The following is a 16874-nucleotide window of genomic DNA, read 5'->3' on the forward strand; positions in this document are numbered from 1 at the left end:
TGGAGCTAGACTTGTCTCACATGTAAATTTCAAAGCATTCAAGGTTTAGAAGCTTGAAAACCTAAAAGTAAGGATTGTTCCCCTCCAAGCTTGTAGGTTAAGGTCCCACAAACTCCCCTGAGCAGGAGAAATTTGGGAATGCACAATCAGCTCTATTTAGCAGGGGGGAAAGGATTACTATGTTTGCAAATGAATTCTCTAGACTTACTTGTTTAATGTTTAACTTAAAAAAAAATTCGACTCATACTACAGCTAGATTCTGCCATCTCACAGACACCGTGTAAGTGGTCAGAAGACCTGTCTTTTGCTTTCCAGAAAAGTTCATGATATTAGCTCTTTTCTCCTACAGTGTAAGATGCTTATCGAATCATGTTTACTTGTGGATAATACACATAAATGGCATTTTACCACTGGGTTTGGTCCTCTATCCTTCTGTTCCATTACTAGGAGTTGAAGTTAACTCTGAAAATAAGGTAAAATATAGTTGAAACTTAAACAACGCAGGGATTAAGGATGCTGATCTCTCATGTAGTAGTAAATCTGTGTAAAACTTCTGACATCCCCAAAACTTAACTACTGATAACCTATGGCTGACTGGAAGCCTTACTAATAATATATTAATAAACAACTGATTAACACATATTTTATATATTATATATATTATACACATTATTCTTACAACAAAGTAAGCTAAAAAAATTAAGAAAATCAAAAGAAGACAAAATATATTACTTTTAAGTGAGCGTGGATGATCAAAAAGGTCTTCATCCTTGTCTTTACATGGAGTAGGCTGAAGAGCAGGAGGAAGAGGGGATGGTCTTGCTGTCTCAAGGTGACAGACAGAAGAAAATCTGCATATACATAGTGATCTGCACAGTTCAAACCCACATGGTTCGAGGGTCAACTTTAGCTTACTTTTAACCTAGCAATTCTGTCAACTAGTTATTTTTCAAATTTTCCCCTGCAAAAATAGTCCCTGCTTTACCTTTGGGAGCTATAAACCTTCTAATACAACTCAAATTCCACTTTCTTAGCCAGTCTCAGAAAAGGCATTCAAAGTTCCTTCATCTTTCTTTATAAAAAAATTTCAGGGCCAGGCGTGGTGGCTCACACCTATAATCACAGCACTTTGGGAGGCCGAAGCAGTTGGATCACCTGAGGTCAGGAGTTTGAGACTAGCCTGGCCAATGCGGCGAACCCAGTCTCTACTAAAAATACAAAAATTAGCTGGGCATGGTGGTGCATGCCTGTAATCCCAGCTTTTAGTGGGGCTGAGGCAGCAGGATCGCTTGAACCTGGGAGGCGGAGGTTACAGTGAGCTGAACTCCTGCCACTACACTCCAGCCTGGGCAACAGAGGGAGACTCCATCTCAAAAAATTTCAGGTTGGAGCTCGGTAGCTCACACCTGTAATCCCAACAATTTGGGAGGCTGAGGCAGGTGGATCATGAGAGGAGATTGAGACCATCCTGGTCAACATGGCAAAACCCCGTCTCTACTAAAAAGACAAAAATTAGCTGGGCATTGTGGTGCGTGCCTGTAATCCCAGCTTTTATGGGGGCTGAGGCAGAGGTTAGAGTGAGCTGAAATCCTGCCACTGCACTCCAGCCTGGGCAACAGAGCAAGACTCCATCTCAAAAAAAAAAAAAAAAAAAAAAAAAAAAATTTTTCAGGCTGGGGCGTAGTGGCTCACACCTGTAATCCCAACAATTTGGGAGGCTGAGGCAGGTGGATCATGAGGTCAGGAGATTGAGACCATTCTGGCCAACATGGTGAAACTGTCTCTACTAAAATACAAATTAGTTGGGTGTGGTGGCACATGCCTGTAGTCCCAGCTACTCGGGAGGCTGAGGCAGGGAAATCCCTTGAACCCAGGAGGAGGTTGCAGTGAGCCGAGATGGCGCCACTGCACTCCAGCCTGGCAACAGAGCGAGATGTCTCCAAGAAAAAAAAATCATGGCAAAAGTACTGATGGTTTTAGCATTTAATCTCTTTTCTATTCTCAACTCATAGGTCCTGCTATTCTTGTTAACCCTTGGGAGTGAGTACTGGCAGACTGAAACTAAAAGTTTAAAAAAATGATAAATGAAAAGGAATTTGTAGTTGGGGGATTACTGAACTGACCACTATAGAAAATCAAAACCTGTCTACTGAATTAAATGGGTTCAAATACTTAGAACAGTGCTTGGTACATACTAGCTATTACTATGATTGGAGAATACTAAACTGAATTGATACATACTTCATTTTCCCTTCACCATTAACATTTTAAGCTGTTTTTGAGTTTCAACTTCTTAGTAAAGGCAATTTCTTAAAAACATAAATTTTGCCTTTTCTTCCTATATTAGAAATTGAACAAGAAACACACTAGAGGTATACAGAATTTTAAACTTAGAATTTAGGGATCACGTAAATAGCTGCCTATTTATAATCTGTACTATGCATTTCCCAAAGAGTTTTAACATTACTATTTTAGTTAAAATTGTATTACAGAAGCGAAGTTCATCAGCCTCCTACCACTACTGGGCATATCAAATTAAAATGCAATGTAATGTTTGGAGGAAAAAAAACTTTTTTATTGGTTTTACAGGACAAAATTCATGTAAGACACATATTTGAATTACGACACCGCAAAGCTAGAGGCAAATAAAATATACCTAATAATACAAATTCTATACAATTAAATCAAGAACTTTAGGAAAATTTCTTGCAAAAATGTCAAAAAATATTTCATCTGGCCAGGCACAGTGGCTCACACCTGTAATCCCAGCACTTTGGGAGGCCGAGGGTGGATCACTTGAGGTCAGGAGTTCAAGACCAGCCTGACCAACATGGTGAAACCCTCTCTCTACCAAAAATACAAAAATCAGCCGGGTATGGCGGCACATACCTGTAATACCAGCTGCTAGGAAGGCTGAGGCACAAGAATCGCTTGAACCCAGGAGGTGGAGGTTGCAGTGAGGTGATATCACGCCACTGTACTCAAGCCTGGGCCACAGAGCGAGACTCGGTCTCCATAAAAAAAAAATCTGATCAAACCAAGCTTTTAAAAAAACAAAACTAAAAACACTGTGACTTAGTTAACATTTATTTAATTTTAGAAACACAGTAAAAAACAAAAAACACCTATTTCTTTGCAATTTTGAAAATATCTAGCTTGAAACACCTTTGACATTTATCTGTCTTTTGCTCTCACATTTCAGGCTCCACATCATGGCTGGCTAGCTGGCAGTGATGGTCTTTTGTGCTCTCAACGTTTCTCTGGGCTTGGAATAGTTCCAAGGCCGCCTGTTCTCTGCGAATCCATAAAGTTTCCTAAGGGCCACTCGAGCAGCCTCTTCTTCTGCAACCAACACTGTTTCCCCAGGTCCTTCTGCAAGCAACTTTTTATCACTAGAAAGAGAACAAACAGTTGTCTTAAATCACCTGGAACATAAGACAGTACACAAAGCAATTAGAAAGCAATTATGCTTTCTACATCTTATTTCAATAACACCCATTAGAAGTAACACAATAGCTTTGATAGATCTTAACTAGCTTTGGATTTTAACTAGCTTTGTTGCAAGTTCATTACATATGGTAATTAGACTAAGATACATTTGCGTTTCCTTAGAAATATATACAACTCTATTTTTAAAGTCCAAAAAAGCAAGCAGTATCTATGTTTTCAATTGTTGATGAGATTTGGAAGAATATGGAAACAAATATCTCCTGAAAAGCCCTGAAACTATAAAAAATATTATCAGAAATTATGACTGTTCTTATTTTTAATGTGTGATATAACTTGGGAAAATATTCTGTTGAAAAAATTATGACTTTTGAGTTTGCTATCTAAACTTTAACACAAATGAGAAACCAGTTCTATATTTCAAATTAGGAACTTTAGGCCAGGTGTGATGGCTCACACCTGTAACACCAACACTTTGGGAGACCAAAGCAGGAGGAATGCTTGAGCCCAGGAGTTCAAGACCAGACTGGGCAGCATAGTGAGACCTCTTCAAAAAAAAAAAAAAAGATAAATAAATAAAAAGAAAAAAAAAAAGAACATTAGATCTACAAAAACACTACTACCCAATAGTAATCACTGGAGTAATATGGCAAATTACTTCTTACTTTTTTTTTTTAGATAAAAGATCATTCTCCAAAATGTCCCGATCTCATTAAAAATTATTTTAAAATGTCACCTATAATAGCTATACTATATTCATGTGCATATATCATTTCCCTCTTGTGGAATACCACATTTATTTCTAATTTTTTTTTTTTTAGTTCAACAACTATTACTGACCACCATGTCCCAGCAACTAACTGTTCAAGGTATGGAGCATAAAGAAGGCAACAACAAAAGTCTTTGTTCACAAAATTTGTCTGCAAATTTAAGGCAAACAACCAAAAATTGAAATACCATAATCAAAGAACAGTAAAATGTTAAGACGCTTGGCATTTTGTCAAAATTATTCACAGAAATACTGAGTACATTTTTTTTTCTACCAGCAGTGAATAAACTGGTGACAAAAGATATGTTTAAAAGGTCTGCCAATCAGATAAGTAACAAGGAGTAAACGGAAAAGGAAACTTTTTACAACACTACCAATTTTCCCCACGCAGTAACTTCTATTTCTTTTATACGTACAGTCTTTTGTGATACAAGGATTAGAAAAATCTTTACCTAAATTTTAATCTAGCTTTTTAAAAAATATTCAATATTTACATTTAACACTTTAATCTTAACATCTGAAATTAATTTGGGAGAGTCAACTTTTTACTAACAAAACGAAAAAGCTCTCAACATGGGGTTATTTATACATTTTGATGGACAGCTAAGCCCTTCCTTTTCCAGTTCTAGGCTCAGCTGAAGCTACTGACAAGAATGGATTAAGGTTAAATCTGCAACATCAAGTCAACATTTGTTTTTGTTTTTTTTTTTGGTTTTTTTTTTTTTTTTTTTTTGAGATAGAGTCTCACTCTATTGCCCAGGCTGGAGTACAGAGACACGATCTCAGCTCACTGCAATCTCCGCCTCCTGGGTTCAAGTAATTCTTCTGCCTCAGCCTCCCGATTATAGGTGCACACCACCACGCCCAGCTAATTTATTGTATTTTTACTAGAGATGGGGTTTCACCATGCTGGCCAGGCTGGTCTTGAACTCCCGACCTTCTGATCCACCCACCTCAGCTTCCTAAAGTGCTAGCATTACAGGCATGAGCCACTGTGCCTGACCTCATTTGTAATTTTACACAGAAAAATTTAAGATAGCATACTGAAAGTCTATTATAAATAACTGGCTGACAAAAGCTACGATTAGCAAAACTCAGATTCCTCCTAAGAATAACTAGCAGGAAAGGAAGTGGTAAATAGCCACAGGAAAGAGATTTTTTAAAAAATCTTTTAATGCAATTCAAATTCAGGAATTTGAAGAGGTTATGTTAACATTCGTTATGGAATGTGAAGAGTCTGTTTTTAAGGCTTTATGAGGAGTCTGTTTTTAGGATTTCCTCAAAGTTATAAAGATTAAATTTTCACTAACCAGTATAAGCCAACAAAATACAAAGGCAAAGCTGTGGTGCCACCAGACTGTCTAGTAAGTCTTGATTCAGGAAGTGAAATATTCCTTTTCTTCAGTTCTTCTACCAATAGCCCCATAGGATTTACTATCTTCCACATCTCAAAGAGCTCTTTTCCAGTCATTTGAGTAATTAAGAAGTCCTGCATATAAAAATATAATTTGTACATTTTAATTAGTATAAAGAACATTAGGACCACAATTCAAAATACATTTTTTATACTTTTTAAATTAGAAAAGTAACAAAGTACATTTTTAACAGAAATTTAAAACTTAATGGGAAATGAAAAACAAAAATGTGCTATTCTCTTTCATTCCCATAGTTTTTACATAAAGTTTATTACAAAAATCATAATTGGATAAAAAAAACTTGAAAGCCCAAGAAACCTATTTCAAGCAGTATGATCCACCAAAATGCCACAGAGGGCAGACTCCGTTTTTCTTGTTTGAGACAACGCTTCACTATGTTGCCTAGGCTAGACGGCAGAAGCCTGATCTCAAGTGCACTGAAGCCTCGACCTCCCAGGCTCAAGCAATCCTCCCAGCTCAGCCTCTTGAGCAGCTGAGACTACAGGTGCACACCACCATACCCGGCTAGTTTTCAAATTTTCTGTAGAGACGAGGTCTCCGTGAGTTGCCCGGGCTGGTCTCGACTCCCGGCATCAAAGGATCCCCCTGCCTTGGCTTCTCAAAGCACTGGAATTAACAGGCATTAGTCACCGCGCCCTGCCCTATCTTGTAAATTAGAATTATATTCCTATAGGTTAAGAAATAAATATTTAAAAGAATTGAGTCAACAAATAAAAAGTAGTAACTTCTGGTAGAAACTCATGTAAAATGGCACTCAGATAACAATATGTCCTCCATTAATAATGTTTTTAAAAACTCGGCCAGGCACAGTAGCTCACACCTGTAATCTTGGCACTTTGGAAGGCCACGGCAGGCAGATCACTTGAGGCCAGGAGTATGAGACTAGCCTGGCCAACATGGTGAAACTCTCTCACTACTAACAATACAAAAATTAGCCGGGCATGATGGTGAATGCCTGTAAACCCAGCTATACGGGAGACTGAGGGACGAGAATCACTTGAACCAGGGAGGTGGAGGTTGCAATGTGCCAGGATTGTGCCACCACTGCACTCCAGCCTCGGCAGCACAGCAAAACTCTGTCTCAAAAAACAATAATTAAAAAATAAAAAATCATTTAAAAAAATCATTTAATAATTTCACATTAACTGTCTTTTTTTTTTTAATTGCATTTTTGTTTTTGGGGTACATGTGAAGAACATGCAAGACTGTTGCACAGGTACACACATGGCAGTGTGATTTGCTGCCTTCCTCCCCTTCACCTGTATCAGGCATTTCTCCCCATGCTATCCCCCCTCCAACTCCCCAACCCCGGCTGTCCCTCCTCTATTTCCCCCCAACCGACCCCAGTGTGTAGTGCTCCCCTCCCTGTGTCCATGTGTTCTCATTGTTCAACACCTGCCTATGAGTGAGAACATCTGGTGTTTGATCTTCTGCTCTTGTGTCGGTTTGCTGAGAATGATGGTTTCCAGGTTCATCCATGTCCCCACAAAGGACACGAACTGTCTTTTAAAACTGCAACATACTACTAATTATTTATATGACTAAGATAACTGAGAAATTATGAACATTCAAAGCTGAATTGATTTTGCCAGTAAAAAACATTATGTTGTATAGAAATTATTGAAGCAAATGTTAATTTTCACAGCAATTTACATATTCCAATTAACTTGTATCAACGAACATTAGCAATATGATCACAAGATGGATGGAGGTAGGACAAAAGAAATTTAAACGGATCCTTTAGTTCACGAAATGACGTTGATTCATTACAACACTCCTCCACTCACATTAAGTGGATGAACACTTTCAGCTTCATTAATAAAAAGTATTAGGCCAGACATGGTAGCTAATACCTATAATCCCAGTACTTTGGGAGGCCGAGGTGGGAGGATCACTTGAGTTCAGGAGTTCAAGACCAGCCTGAACAACATAATGAGACCCCATCTCTGAAAAAATAAAATAAAAATTAGCTGGACATGGTAGGCCTAAAACTATGCGTTGCTGCTAGACCGAGTGACCCCCTGCCAGCAACCGGTTCCTGCTTTTAACTTTTTTATGACTCTTTAAGAATAAGCCTTAAACCTTACCTGACTGCCTTGTACCCTAGATAATGGTCTAGCAAAGCAAATGACACAATAAGGGATGGCTTTGATTTCTGACTCAGAGACTCCTGAATGGGAAAGTTGAGATAAGTTGAGTCAGGAGTAGACAAAGGAGAATCCGGTTAAAAGATATTCTGATGAGCAAAACCAGAAAACCTTTTCACATCTCAGTTCTAAAACAAGATCAAACCAGAGATACCTGCAGCCAGGAGGAATAATGTCTGGATGTAAACAAGCTTTGTGATCACAGGAAATTCTGTTACTTTTTACACTGATTGTGTATCTGACTTTTCAATTGTATAGGCCATGTAAAGTATACATTTGCATTTCCTCTTGCAACCATTGTGTATCTGACTTCTCTATTGTATAGGCCATGTAAGGTATACATTTGCATTTCCTCTTGCTATGACGTAAACCAGAGCCAAGAAAGTATATTTATTCCTGGCCTTTGAAAAATAAAATTTGCTGTTTAGGCACAGCCTATCAGCCCTCCAGACGCCTCGCTTTCTCTCTGTCTTTATTATTTTTCCAGGCACATTCCCTCTTCCAGGTATTGGGACCCTCTTGCAGGTCGAGAGACCCTAGGCAGACGTGCCTACCCGTCCCGGACGGTCCACAACATAAATCCATTCTCAGTAGGGCATTTTGAAACTTTTAAAATACAGAGGTAGATATGCCTTATGGGCTATGTATGTATACAAACATATATAAAAATCACTGACCTGCTATCTGTCATATGGAATAACCACTTGTAAGAAAACACAATTCTTTTCCATCACCTAAGCTATCAGTAGAAATACAGAAAGAAAGCTCAATTTTTCTTAAGTGATTACCTTCTATTACTTCCTTCTCTTTTTTGCTATTTGTTCCTGGTCTTATTAATTTATTATTAAAACTTTCTAGTAGGGTGTGAGTTGACTACTCCAATCTCATCTCCCCAGAATAGGGAAGCAGTATGAAGAAAGGGTGTTTCTAAAATGCACATTTGATCATTAAAAACCTATCACCTCCAGCTGTCTCGACACAAAAGCATCAAATACTTACTCATGGCTAAGAGTGCTATTCTAGTTTCCAGATGCAGACATCACCTGAAGAGCTAGTTAAAATACAGATTCCTAGGCCCTACTCCCAGCAATTAGGTACTCTGAGGGGGCATCTGAGAATCTGCATTTCTATCAAGTTCTCCAGTGATGCTGACACTGACGCCCAAACCACTTTCTGAGTAACACTGTTAGCTCTTCTGCACACTGGCTCTTAAAGGTCCAGAATCATCTCTGATCACTTCTCCAAATGCAATATGATCCAGCCACAAAAAATTAACTGTAGTTCCCAAGCAGAAGCTCATCCTTGACACTGTCTTCCCAAAACATCCTTTTTAGGGGCAAAATTGCTTCTATAAATCCTTTCCTAGCCTTACTAAAGTCGGTTGTTGTGTCCTCTGAGTTCACTCTGTACCTTAAAACCTATCCGAAAGCACTTCCGCAATTCATTCCAACTGACTAATGAGCTGTGAGCAGGATCAAATCCTATTTAGACTGTGGCTCCAGAGCTCAGCAGAGTGCCTGGCCCATAGGAAGGCACTCAACATTAAGTGGATGAACAAATGAAATAGGACAATCCAAACCTGTCAGTTCTACTATGGGAGACATCAAATTTCGACTTAGAAATAGCTATGTGAATTATCTATGTTTCATAAGATCTTTACTTGGAACTGTTAAGAGGCATTAAAATATGTTAAATATTTCCAACATAGTTTCATGACTACCTTGTAGAATTTCAAAATGGTGATCAAAATTGCTTACAATTTTAAAACTTCACAAAGCTGATAATAAAGAGACAAGAAATCACAGAGAACTTTGCCAGAATTTCCATAGGAAAAGAAACTATCTTAACTGGAAGGAGAAAGGTCTTATCTGAGTCTGAAGTGTCAGTAAACACAGATATCCTCTAACAAAATTATCAAACTTGGTATCAAAACTAAATGAACAGATTCCAACAGCATGTGATGCTGGTTTAAAGACTGAATGCCAGTCTGATAGATGCCTGAATCAAGACTGTTTTTATGACTTAAAGTGATTGTGCCGGGCCAGGTGCAGTGGCTCATGCCTGTAATCCAAGGACTGTGGGAGGCCGAGGCAGGCAGATCACATGGGGTCAGGAGTTCAAGATCAGCCTGACCAACATTGAGAAACCCCGTCTCTACTAAAATGCAAAATTAGCCAGGCATGATGGTGCATCCCTGTAATCCCAGCTACTCGGGTGGCTGAGGCAGGAGAATCCCTTGAACACAGGAGGTGGAGACTGGTGAATCAAGACTGCACCACTGCACTCCAGCCTGGGCAACACCATCTCAAAAAAAAAGTGGTTGTGTGTATTATCAAAAAGTGAACAAAAACCTCATGTTTTCATCCAACAGCAGAGGATAAAACTTCTCCCAGCTAATAAATTATAAAAGGACAGTAGGAGTCACGCTGTACCAATTACATAAGAATCTGAATTAGCTAAGCTACTAGCTAACAAAGAATTATACATGAGAGGGACTCGAAATCCAAGATTTCAACACTTGGAAGAGCAGAACAGCAGCTGGTAATGAAGCACAGGCCTCGGCATAGCGTCCTTTGACTTCACGCATTCACCAAACGTCTACTGAGTATCTCTCATGCAGGCAGTATCCTTGGCCCTACGGATGGAAACCTAAAGACGACATGGCTTGTAGTCCTTCAGAAATCACAACTCACAATTTAATACTCACTTCTGATGATATCCACAATAAGAGACACGTGGAATAATTAAGGCCCTTCCATAAAAAAGCTTTAGGTCTTTCTCAGTTTTTCTTGGGAGAAAAACTAAGGTGATATAGCAAAGAAATGAATTACAAAAGAAAATTTTCCCTTCTAACTCAAGCATGTCCAATTAATAATTACATACCCTGATGAAAAGTGCAGTCCTCTCGGGTCCACTGCTCTGTAGCAGGGCTCCAATAACTGCAAAGAAAGTTTGCTGTAATACAGTCGGGGGCACTGGGAATTCCTCACTCAGTGTTAACTGCTCCACAGCCAGGTTTCTAGCCACGTGACACACGACTTCCTCACCAGTGAGAAAGTCAACAAGACTTCTGATGCCTTCTGTGGGCAAGTCTGGGAACTCGTCTTCAAGAAATTGTGTGAGGCAAGTCTTTGAAAAAGATGTCCCTTGTTCAGATAGTTCTTGATTACTTTTAAGATTCAGAAGAACAGCTTCTTTCTCTATTCCTAGCTTTTGGCGTTTGGCCTCCTCACTTCTAATATAGCAGCTATTAATAAATGCAGTTTTGAGAAGATCTAAGGAAAAGTTTTCATGTAACCGATGTCCAAAAGCTTGTATTTCTGCATGGTAATCCCAGTTGGGCTTCTCTGAACTGAAAATGTAAAGACAGTAAGAGATGGTAAATAGAACAACCTGTTACTGCAATATAAAAATTTTTCACTGTGTTGTAATGTTATTAATTACATAAAGGAAATGAAAAAAGGTTATACTTCTTTTTAATGCCAGGCTGATATTCTAAATATTAAAACTGAAGTCAGATAAATACTAGCAGTTCTTCACTATATTCTACACAAATGGTCAGATTAATTTTCCCTTTGATCCAATTGTCACATGAAATTCATTCTTCAATATAAAAGAATAAGCCATTAGCCTAACTTTTAGGTTCCTTATTTCTACTGTAACCACGAAACTATGTTTTATACCTAAATACAAAACATAAATGATAATTTCAGATTCAAGCCATAAACACTAGGTACGTCATATTTACAGTCATCCCTCAATATCTGTGGGGGATTGGTTCCAAGGACACTCTTGGATACCGAAATTCATGGATGCTCAAGTCTCATATAAATGGTGTAGGAGAGGCATACTTCACTTCATTGCACTTCGGTCTATTGTGCTTCACAGATTTATTGTATATTCTTTTTACAAATTGAAGGTTTGTAGCAATTTTTCATGTGCTCACTTTGTGTCTCTGTGTCAGCATTTTTTTTAGCAATAAAGTATTTTAAATTAAGGCACATATATTGCTTTTTAGACAATACTACTGTACACCTTAAATAAACTACAGAATAGTATAAACATAACTTAAGTATGCACTGGGAAACTAAAAAAGTCATGACTTGTTTTATTGCTGTGGTCTAGAACCGGCCCTGCAATATGTCTGAGGTACACCTGTATTTGCATAGAACCTATGCACATACCGCTGTATACTTAAGTCATCTCTGGATTACTTATACGTAACACAGTGTAAGTGCTACATAAATAGCTGTTATCCTGTATTGGTTAGGGAATAGTAACCAAAAAAAAAAAAGTCTGCACATCTTCAATACAGAGAAATCATTCTCCCTTACCCCCAATATTTTTGATCTGCCATTGGGTGAATCCTTGGATGTGGAACACACAGATATAAAGGACACCTGTATTCTTTATTTTATTGGTTTAGGTTTTGGAAATATTCATTTAAATTAGCAATTAAATAGTGCTATGATACTGCTATCTATCCATATCATAAGTAGGTTAAAAGTTCATCATTTCCCAGAATGAACTAAAAAGTCTTAAAAAAAATAAACTCAAAATAAAATCCCTTTAAGAAACAAAGGGAAGCAAAGTATAAAAAGCTGGGTTGAAAGTCATAAGATCTATCCAATAGATCCATAAAGTTTCTTCCAACTTTGAGAGTCTAAAATACTTAACATTATAATAAATAGGAGAATGTGAATTAAGAAGAGATGTTATTTTTGCCATAATCTTCTCTGTTAGAAGACCGTTCTTACTGGTAGGGGTACAAAGTGGATTAACATTTTTTGAAGGACAATGTTAAAGTACTAATAGCTTTCAAAATTTCATACTATATATGCATCCCCAAAGATGAAACAAAGATACACACTGTTACATAGGTTATGATGGCAGTAATATGGAGCTCGTAGGCCCAAAAACAGAACCATAAAAAAGAGTGAGGTACATCTCTTTGTAATGCCATGACAACATGTCGAAGACACATTATTAAAGAGAAAAAGCAAGATGCAGGAATTTAAATTATGTAAAGTCTCATCTGATTTGGAGCTATAAAAACCTGTCTCTCTCTGCCAAACCTGCTACCAGAACGAGGCTAATTAGGGCTATGAGAGCCCACACTTCACTGCACTGTACTCCTGGGTCCCTTTCCCTGAGGGGAAAGCATTTCCCCGTCTCCATCACCACTCTGGTCTCTCCCATGCATTCAAACAGGTGCCTGCCTTTCTAGAAATAAGAGAGAGGGAGGGGAGAGAAGCTAGGGAAAAAGAAACTGGAGTCTGTGCCAGGGCTTTTGGGATTAAGTTCTTCATTCACTAAGGAAGGGATTGGGAACACAAAGGATCTGGGTAGGAAAGTTTGGGGCAACTGGTTGGAGGGAAAGTGAAGTTCAATGATGCTCTAGATTTTAAAACTCACATGTATCACTTTTTTCTTAAAGCCCGGGACACAGTAGGAAAAAAAAAGACTAATTAGGGCAAAAATCTAAAGCTAACTTATTTTCCTTTTACTCTAGACAGACTTCAGGTTGTAGATTTTCTTTTCTCAATTTACCACGTTGTGGACTGCTTTCTTCCCTCTTGTCGGAATTCGCAGGCATTACAGATGGGGGCTTCAGCACCCAAGTCCACATAAGGAAGACCCTCCAATTTTCAGTAGATAAAATCCTACCTGGGAATTTCAAAACATAGGGAGCAGCCCGGAGCTCTACCGCCCGCGGCACAAATCCATTTTCTTTGCCTCCGGCCACGCGCCCAGCTCACGGGTGTCTCTACCGCAAACTTCCTAAGGCTCAACCCAGGGACACATCAGCCGCAGGCACGAAGCCGCGGAAAGGAAACCCAGTGTCTGCGACCGCCACCCTGACCCCTTCCCGAGGCGGCTCCTACCGGCGCACGGGCGGCGGCGGGCACCGCAGCAGGCGCCGCCGCTCTAACTCCTTCTGGAAGCGGAAGGCGGCGCGGAATCCCTTCTTCACTCCCCGAACCGGAGGGACCAGCTTGGGGGCGGCTGGAGCCAGGAGGGAGCGAGGCCCCTGCTGGAGCAGTCTTACCAGCCCTGACGCCATTGCAAGGCGGAAAGCGACAGAGGACGAAACGAAAGTAGTCGGCGAAGTGTCGCCGTAACACACTTCCCCCGGAACTGGGTACGCGGAGAGAGGGCGGAGAAGACAGCTCCCGGGGCGGGGCGACTGAGAGAGGGCGGGGCGTAGACAGCCCCCGATGGGGGGGCGACTGTGATAGGGCGGGGCAGAGACAACCCCCGGGGCGGGGCGACTGAGAGGGCGGGGCGGAGACAGCTCCCGGGGCGGGGCGACTGTGATAGGGCGGGGAAGAGACAACCCCTGGGGCAGGGCGACTGAGAGAGGGCGGGGCGTAGACAGCCCCCAGTGGAGGGCGACTGTGATAGGGCGGGGCAGAGACAACCCCCGGGGCGGGGCGACTGAGAGGGCGGGGCGGAGACAGCTCCCGGGGCGGGGCGACTGGGGCCGTGTTGACACTGCGCGTGCGCTCGTTCTGGCGTCCTTCGCGTTACTTTCCAATGATCAGGGCTTGAGGGCGTTGGGGTCTCAAAGTTTCTGGGAGAAGTTGCTTCATCCTGTCAGTTGTTCTCTTGTTCCTTTTTCTCTCGTTACAGCAAAGCAAACAATCTGTTTCACTTTCAGATTAAGGAAACATTTAAATCCTCAAAAAATAAAAATTCTTAATTTCTATTTAGGGTTCCAGACCATCAGTCCGGCCACTACTGAGCAAGTATTTACCGAGCTTCTATTTTTTGACCCAGCACGTCTCCAAAACCCTTAGTTTTGGAAACCCTAGACTCAGAAATGTTGGCTTATCCAAAATTAAAATGTGTCTTTAGAAACAATAGTACATATTTTTGAACGTTCGGAAAATGACTGGAAAAAAACGTAAAAACGGTAACAGTGGAATTACAGTTTCTTCCTTCTTTATCTTAACACTCTTTAACAGTGCAGCTCTGCTTTCTATCAAACTGTTAATAGAGTACAATTTTTAAAAGAACGTATTAAGTCACAAAGGGAGGCTTGTCTGAATTCCCAGTTTTGAGTTGCCTGCTGGACATCTAGACCCTCAAGGGGCAATGTTTTCTGTGATCTATTTTTTAAAGGCATCTATGTTCCCAGCAGTCATTCAGATTGAACTCCTATGTCTTTGATTGTTCCTTTTTCCACAAACCTCCTATTCTGTCCAGTTACCGAATGCTTTTTCAATTTATTTCCACTGCAGGCAGCTGATGGCTCTCCTCACCTCTTTCTGTGGTTATTGGAATTGGCCTGGTAACTTTTTCATTTCCCCAGACACAACTCACCTACATTCATCTCCCTGAAGCACAGACCACAAAGCACATTATGACTTAGCTTGAGATCTTCAATACCAGGATCATACAATTCAGTCTGGGTTTCTTAGCTTGACCATTTCAAAAGGGAGAATCTAATGGGTTCATCCCAGCTTATAAAAGGGTTCCCTTTGGGAAGGAAGAGAGCAAAAAGCGAGCTGGGCACAGACCAAAAAACAAGCTGATGGATTTCTGGTTGCAGTAAATTCTTCAAGAAGGGGTGAAAGGAGGTTACGATTGACGTTTGTGTTACAATGTATGCAAAGTACTGAAAATTCATGGAACATCAATCTGGTAACTGGAATAGGAGAAAACACAGGGAACTGTCGTTTCTGTAGAATTTAATTTATTAGGAAAAATAATCAGGGAACTGTCCTTTCTGTTGAATTTACTTTATTAGGAAAAATAATCTAAAGCCAGTTGTAGCACAATCTTGTTAAGTTAAAATGAGATGTATCTGTGTTGAGAGTTTCTCAGTAATACAATGAGAGCATCATTTGCAGATTTTAAAAAAATGTAGGTCCTGATGAAATTTCTTCTAATAATGCCCTTTACAGAACTCAGGAATTAACGAGTTTTTAAAAATTTACTTATACATTTTCAAATTTATTCAATAAACAAATAATAGGAGAAGTACTTGGTTCCAGGATTCAGGTTCAGAAAACTTTGAGGAAGAAAAAGGCCAATGTTTTTTTCCACCCTCAAAAACCTGATTTTCCTTTCACCTGCTGTTAGCTCTAATTTGATCAGTGCTCGCAGATGTCAACAACTTTCCAGTTTTCAGTGGGTTAAGGTCAGGTGGAAGGGTGGGAAAAAGTCGCATTTAGGAAGAGGAAAAGGTGAGGTGATTGACATTTCACTTTAACCCGTGGGGAGCACTTTAACCTTTTGTGTTTTGATGCCAGGGATAGTGCTGATATATTCCTTCAATTATGGTGAGGGCAGCGGAATACAGGACGCAGAAAGAAGGGGAACAAAGTCAGTGAGCTCTGCTATAGACCTTCCTGGACAATCAAGCAATTCTGAAACATCTGAGATTACTCACCATTACTTCATAGATTAGCTAAGAAATAACTACCTAATAGTGACCTTTAATCCAACTCATAAGGAAAATTACATACAGAAATAATTACCATAGAATGAAAATTACTATAGTTAAAACCGTTCAAATTACAAAATTGGAGTTCCTGATACATAGCGATATTGAATCAGTCTTCACCAAAGTTATATCTGTTCAACTTAGCTTTGGAAAATTTGACTTGATGGAAAATTTGACTTGATCTAAAAGCCACAACAGAAAACTAATGATAATAAAACTAGCAAAAGGCCTTAGTAAGCCTGAGCAACAAATAACATCTTAGGAAATAAATGTGGAAAAAATGTTCATGAAAATGCATTAAGTAAGCAATATAAACATGAAAATACAATTAGAAATCGGATACTTGTGCTGCATAGAAAAGTGATCAAGAAATTTAATTGGTTTCATGGAGCTTATTCCAGAAAATATGTTCTTAAACAAAAAAGAAAGGCATCAATGTTAGTATAACTCTGTTATAAACACTTTAATTCATAATTATGGAAGTAAAAACATTTTTGATGTGTTAGAGCCAGCAAAATGGCTCACAACAATTCCCACCTCCTGGTATTTACACCCTTATTTATTCCCCTCTCACACTGTGCCAGGATTAGTCTGTGTAACCAATAGACTATGGATTTTTTTAA

At 39.5% G+C, this 16874-nt stretch overlaps 1 protein-coding gene across 1 annotated transcript; it reads right to left on the reverse strand.

Moving 5' to 3' along the window:
• Window positions 1-1260: 1260 nt before the first annotated feature.
• Window positions 1261-13921, reverse strand: MRPL44 (mitochondrial ribosomal protein L44). The gene is made up of 4 exons (XM_003925471.4): window positions 13685-13921; window positions 10683-11151; window positions 5527-5705; window positions 1261-3392 (listed from the first exon to the last, which is right to left on the reverse strand). The coding sequence occupies exons 1-4, from the start codon at window positions 13861-13863 to the stop codon at window positions 3221-3223; spliced, it is 999 nt and encodes a 332-aa protein (XP_003925520.1). The 5' UTR covers window positions 13864-13921; the 3' UTR covers window positions 1261-3220.
• Window positions 13922-16874: the final 2953 nt, after the last annotated feature.

The sequence above is a fragment of the Saimiri boliviensis genome, chromosome 5 (assembly GCF_048565385.1).
Source record: "Saimiri boliviensis isolate mSaiBol1 chromosome 5, mSaiBol1.pri, whole genome shotgun sequence".
In the NCBI taxonomy this organism is placed as follows: Eukaryota; Metazoa; Chordata; class Mammalia; order Primates; family Cebidae; genus Saimiri; species Saimiri boliviensis.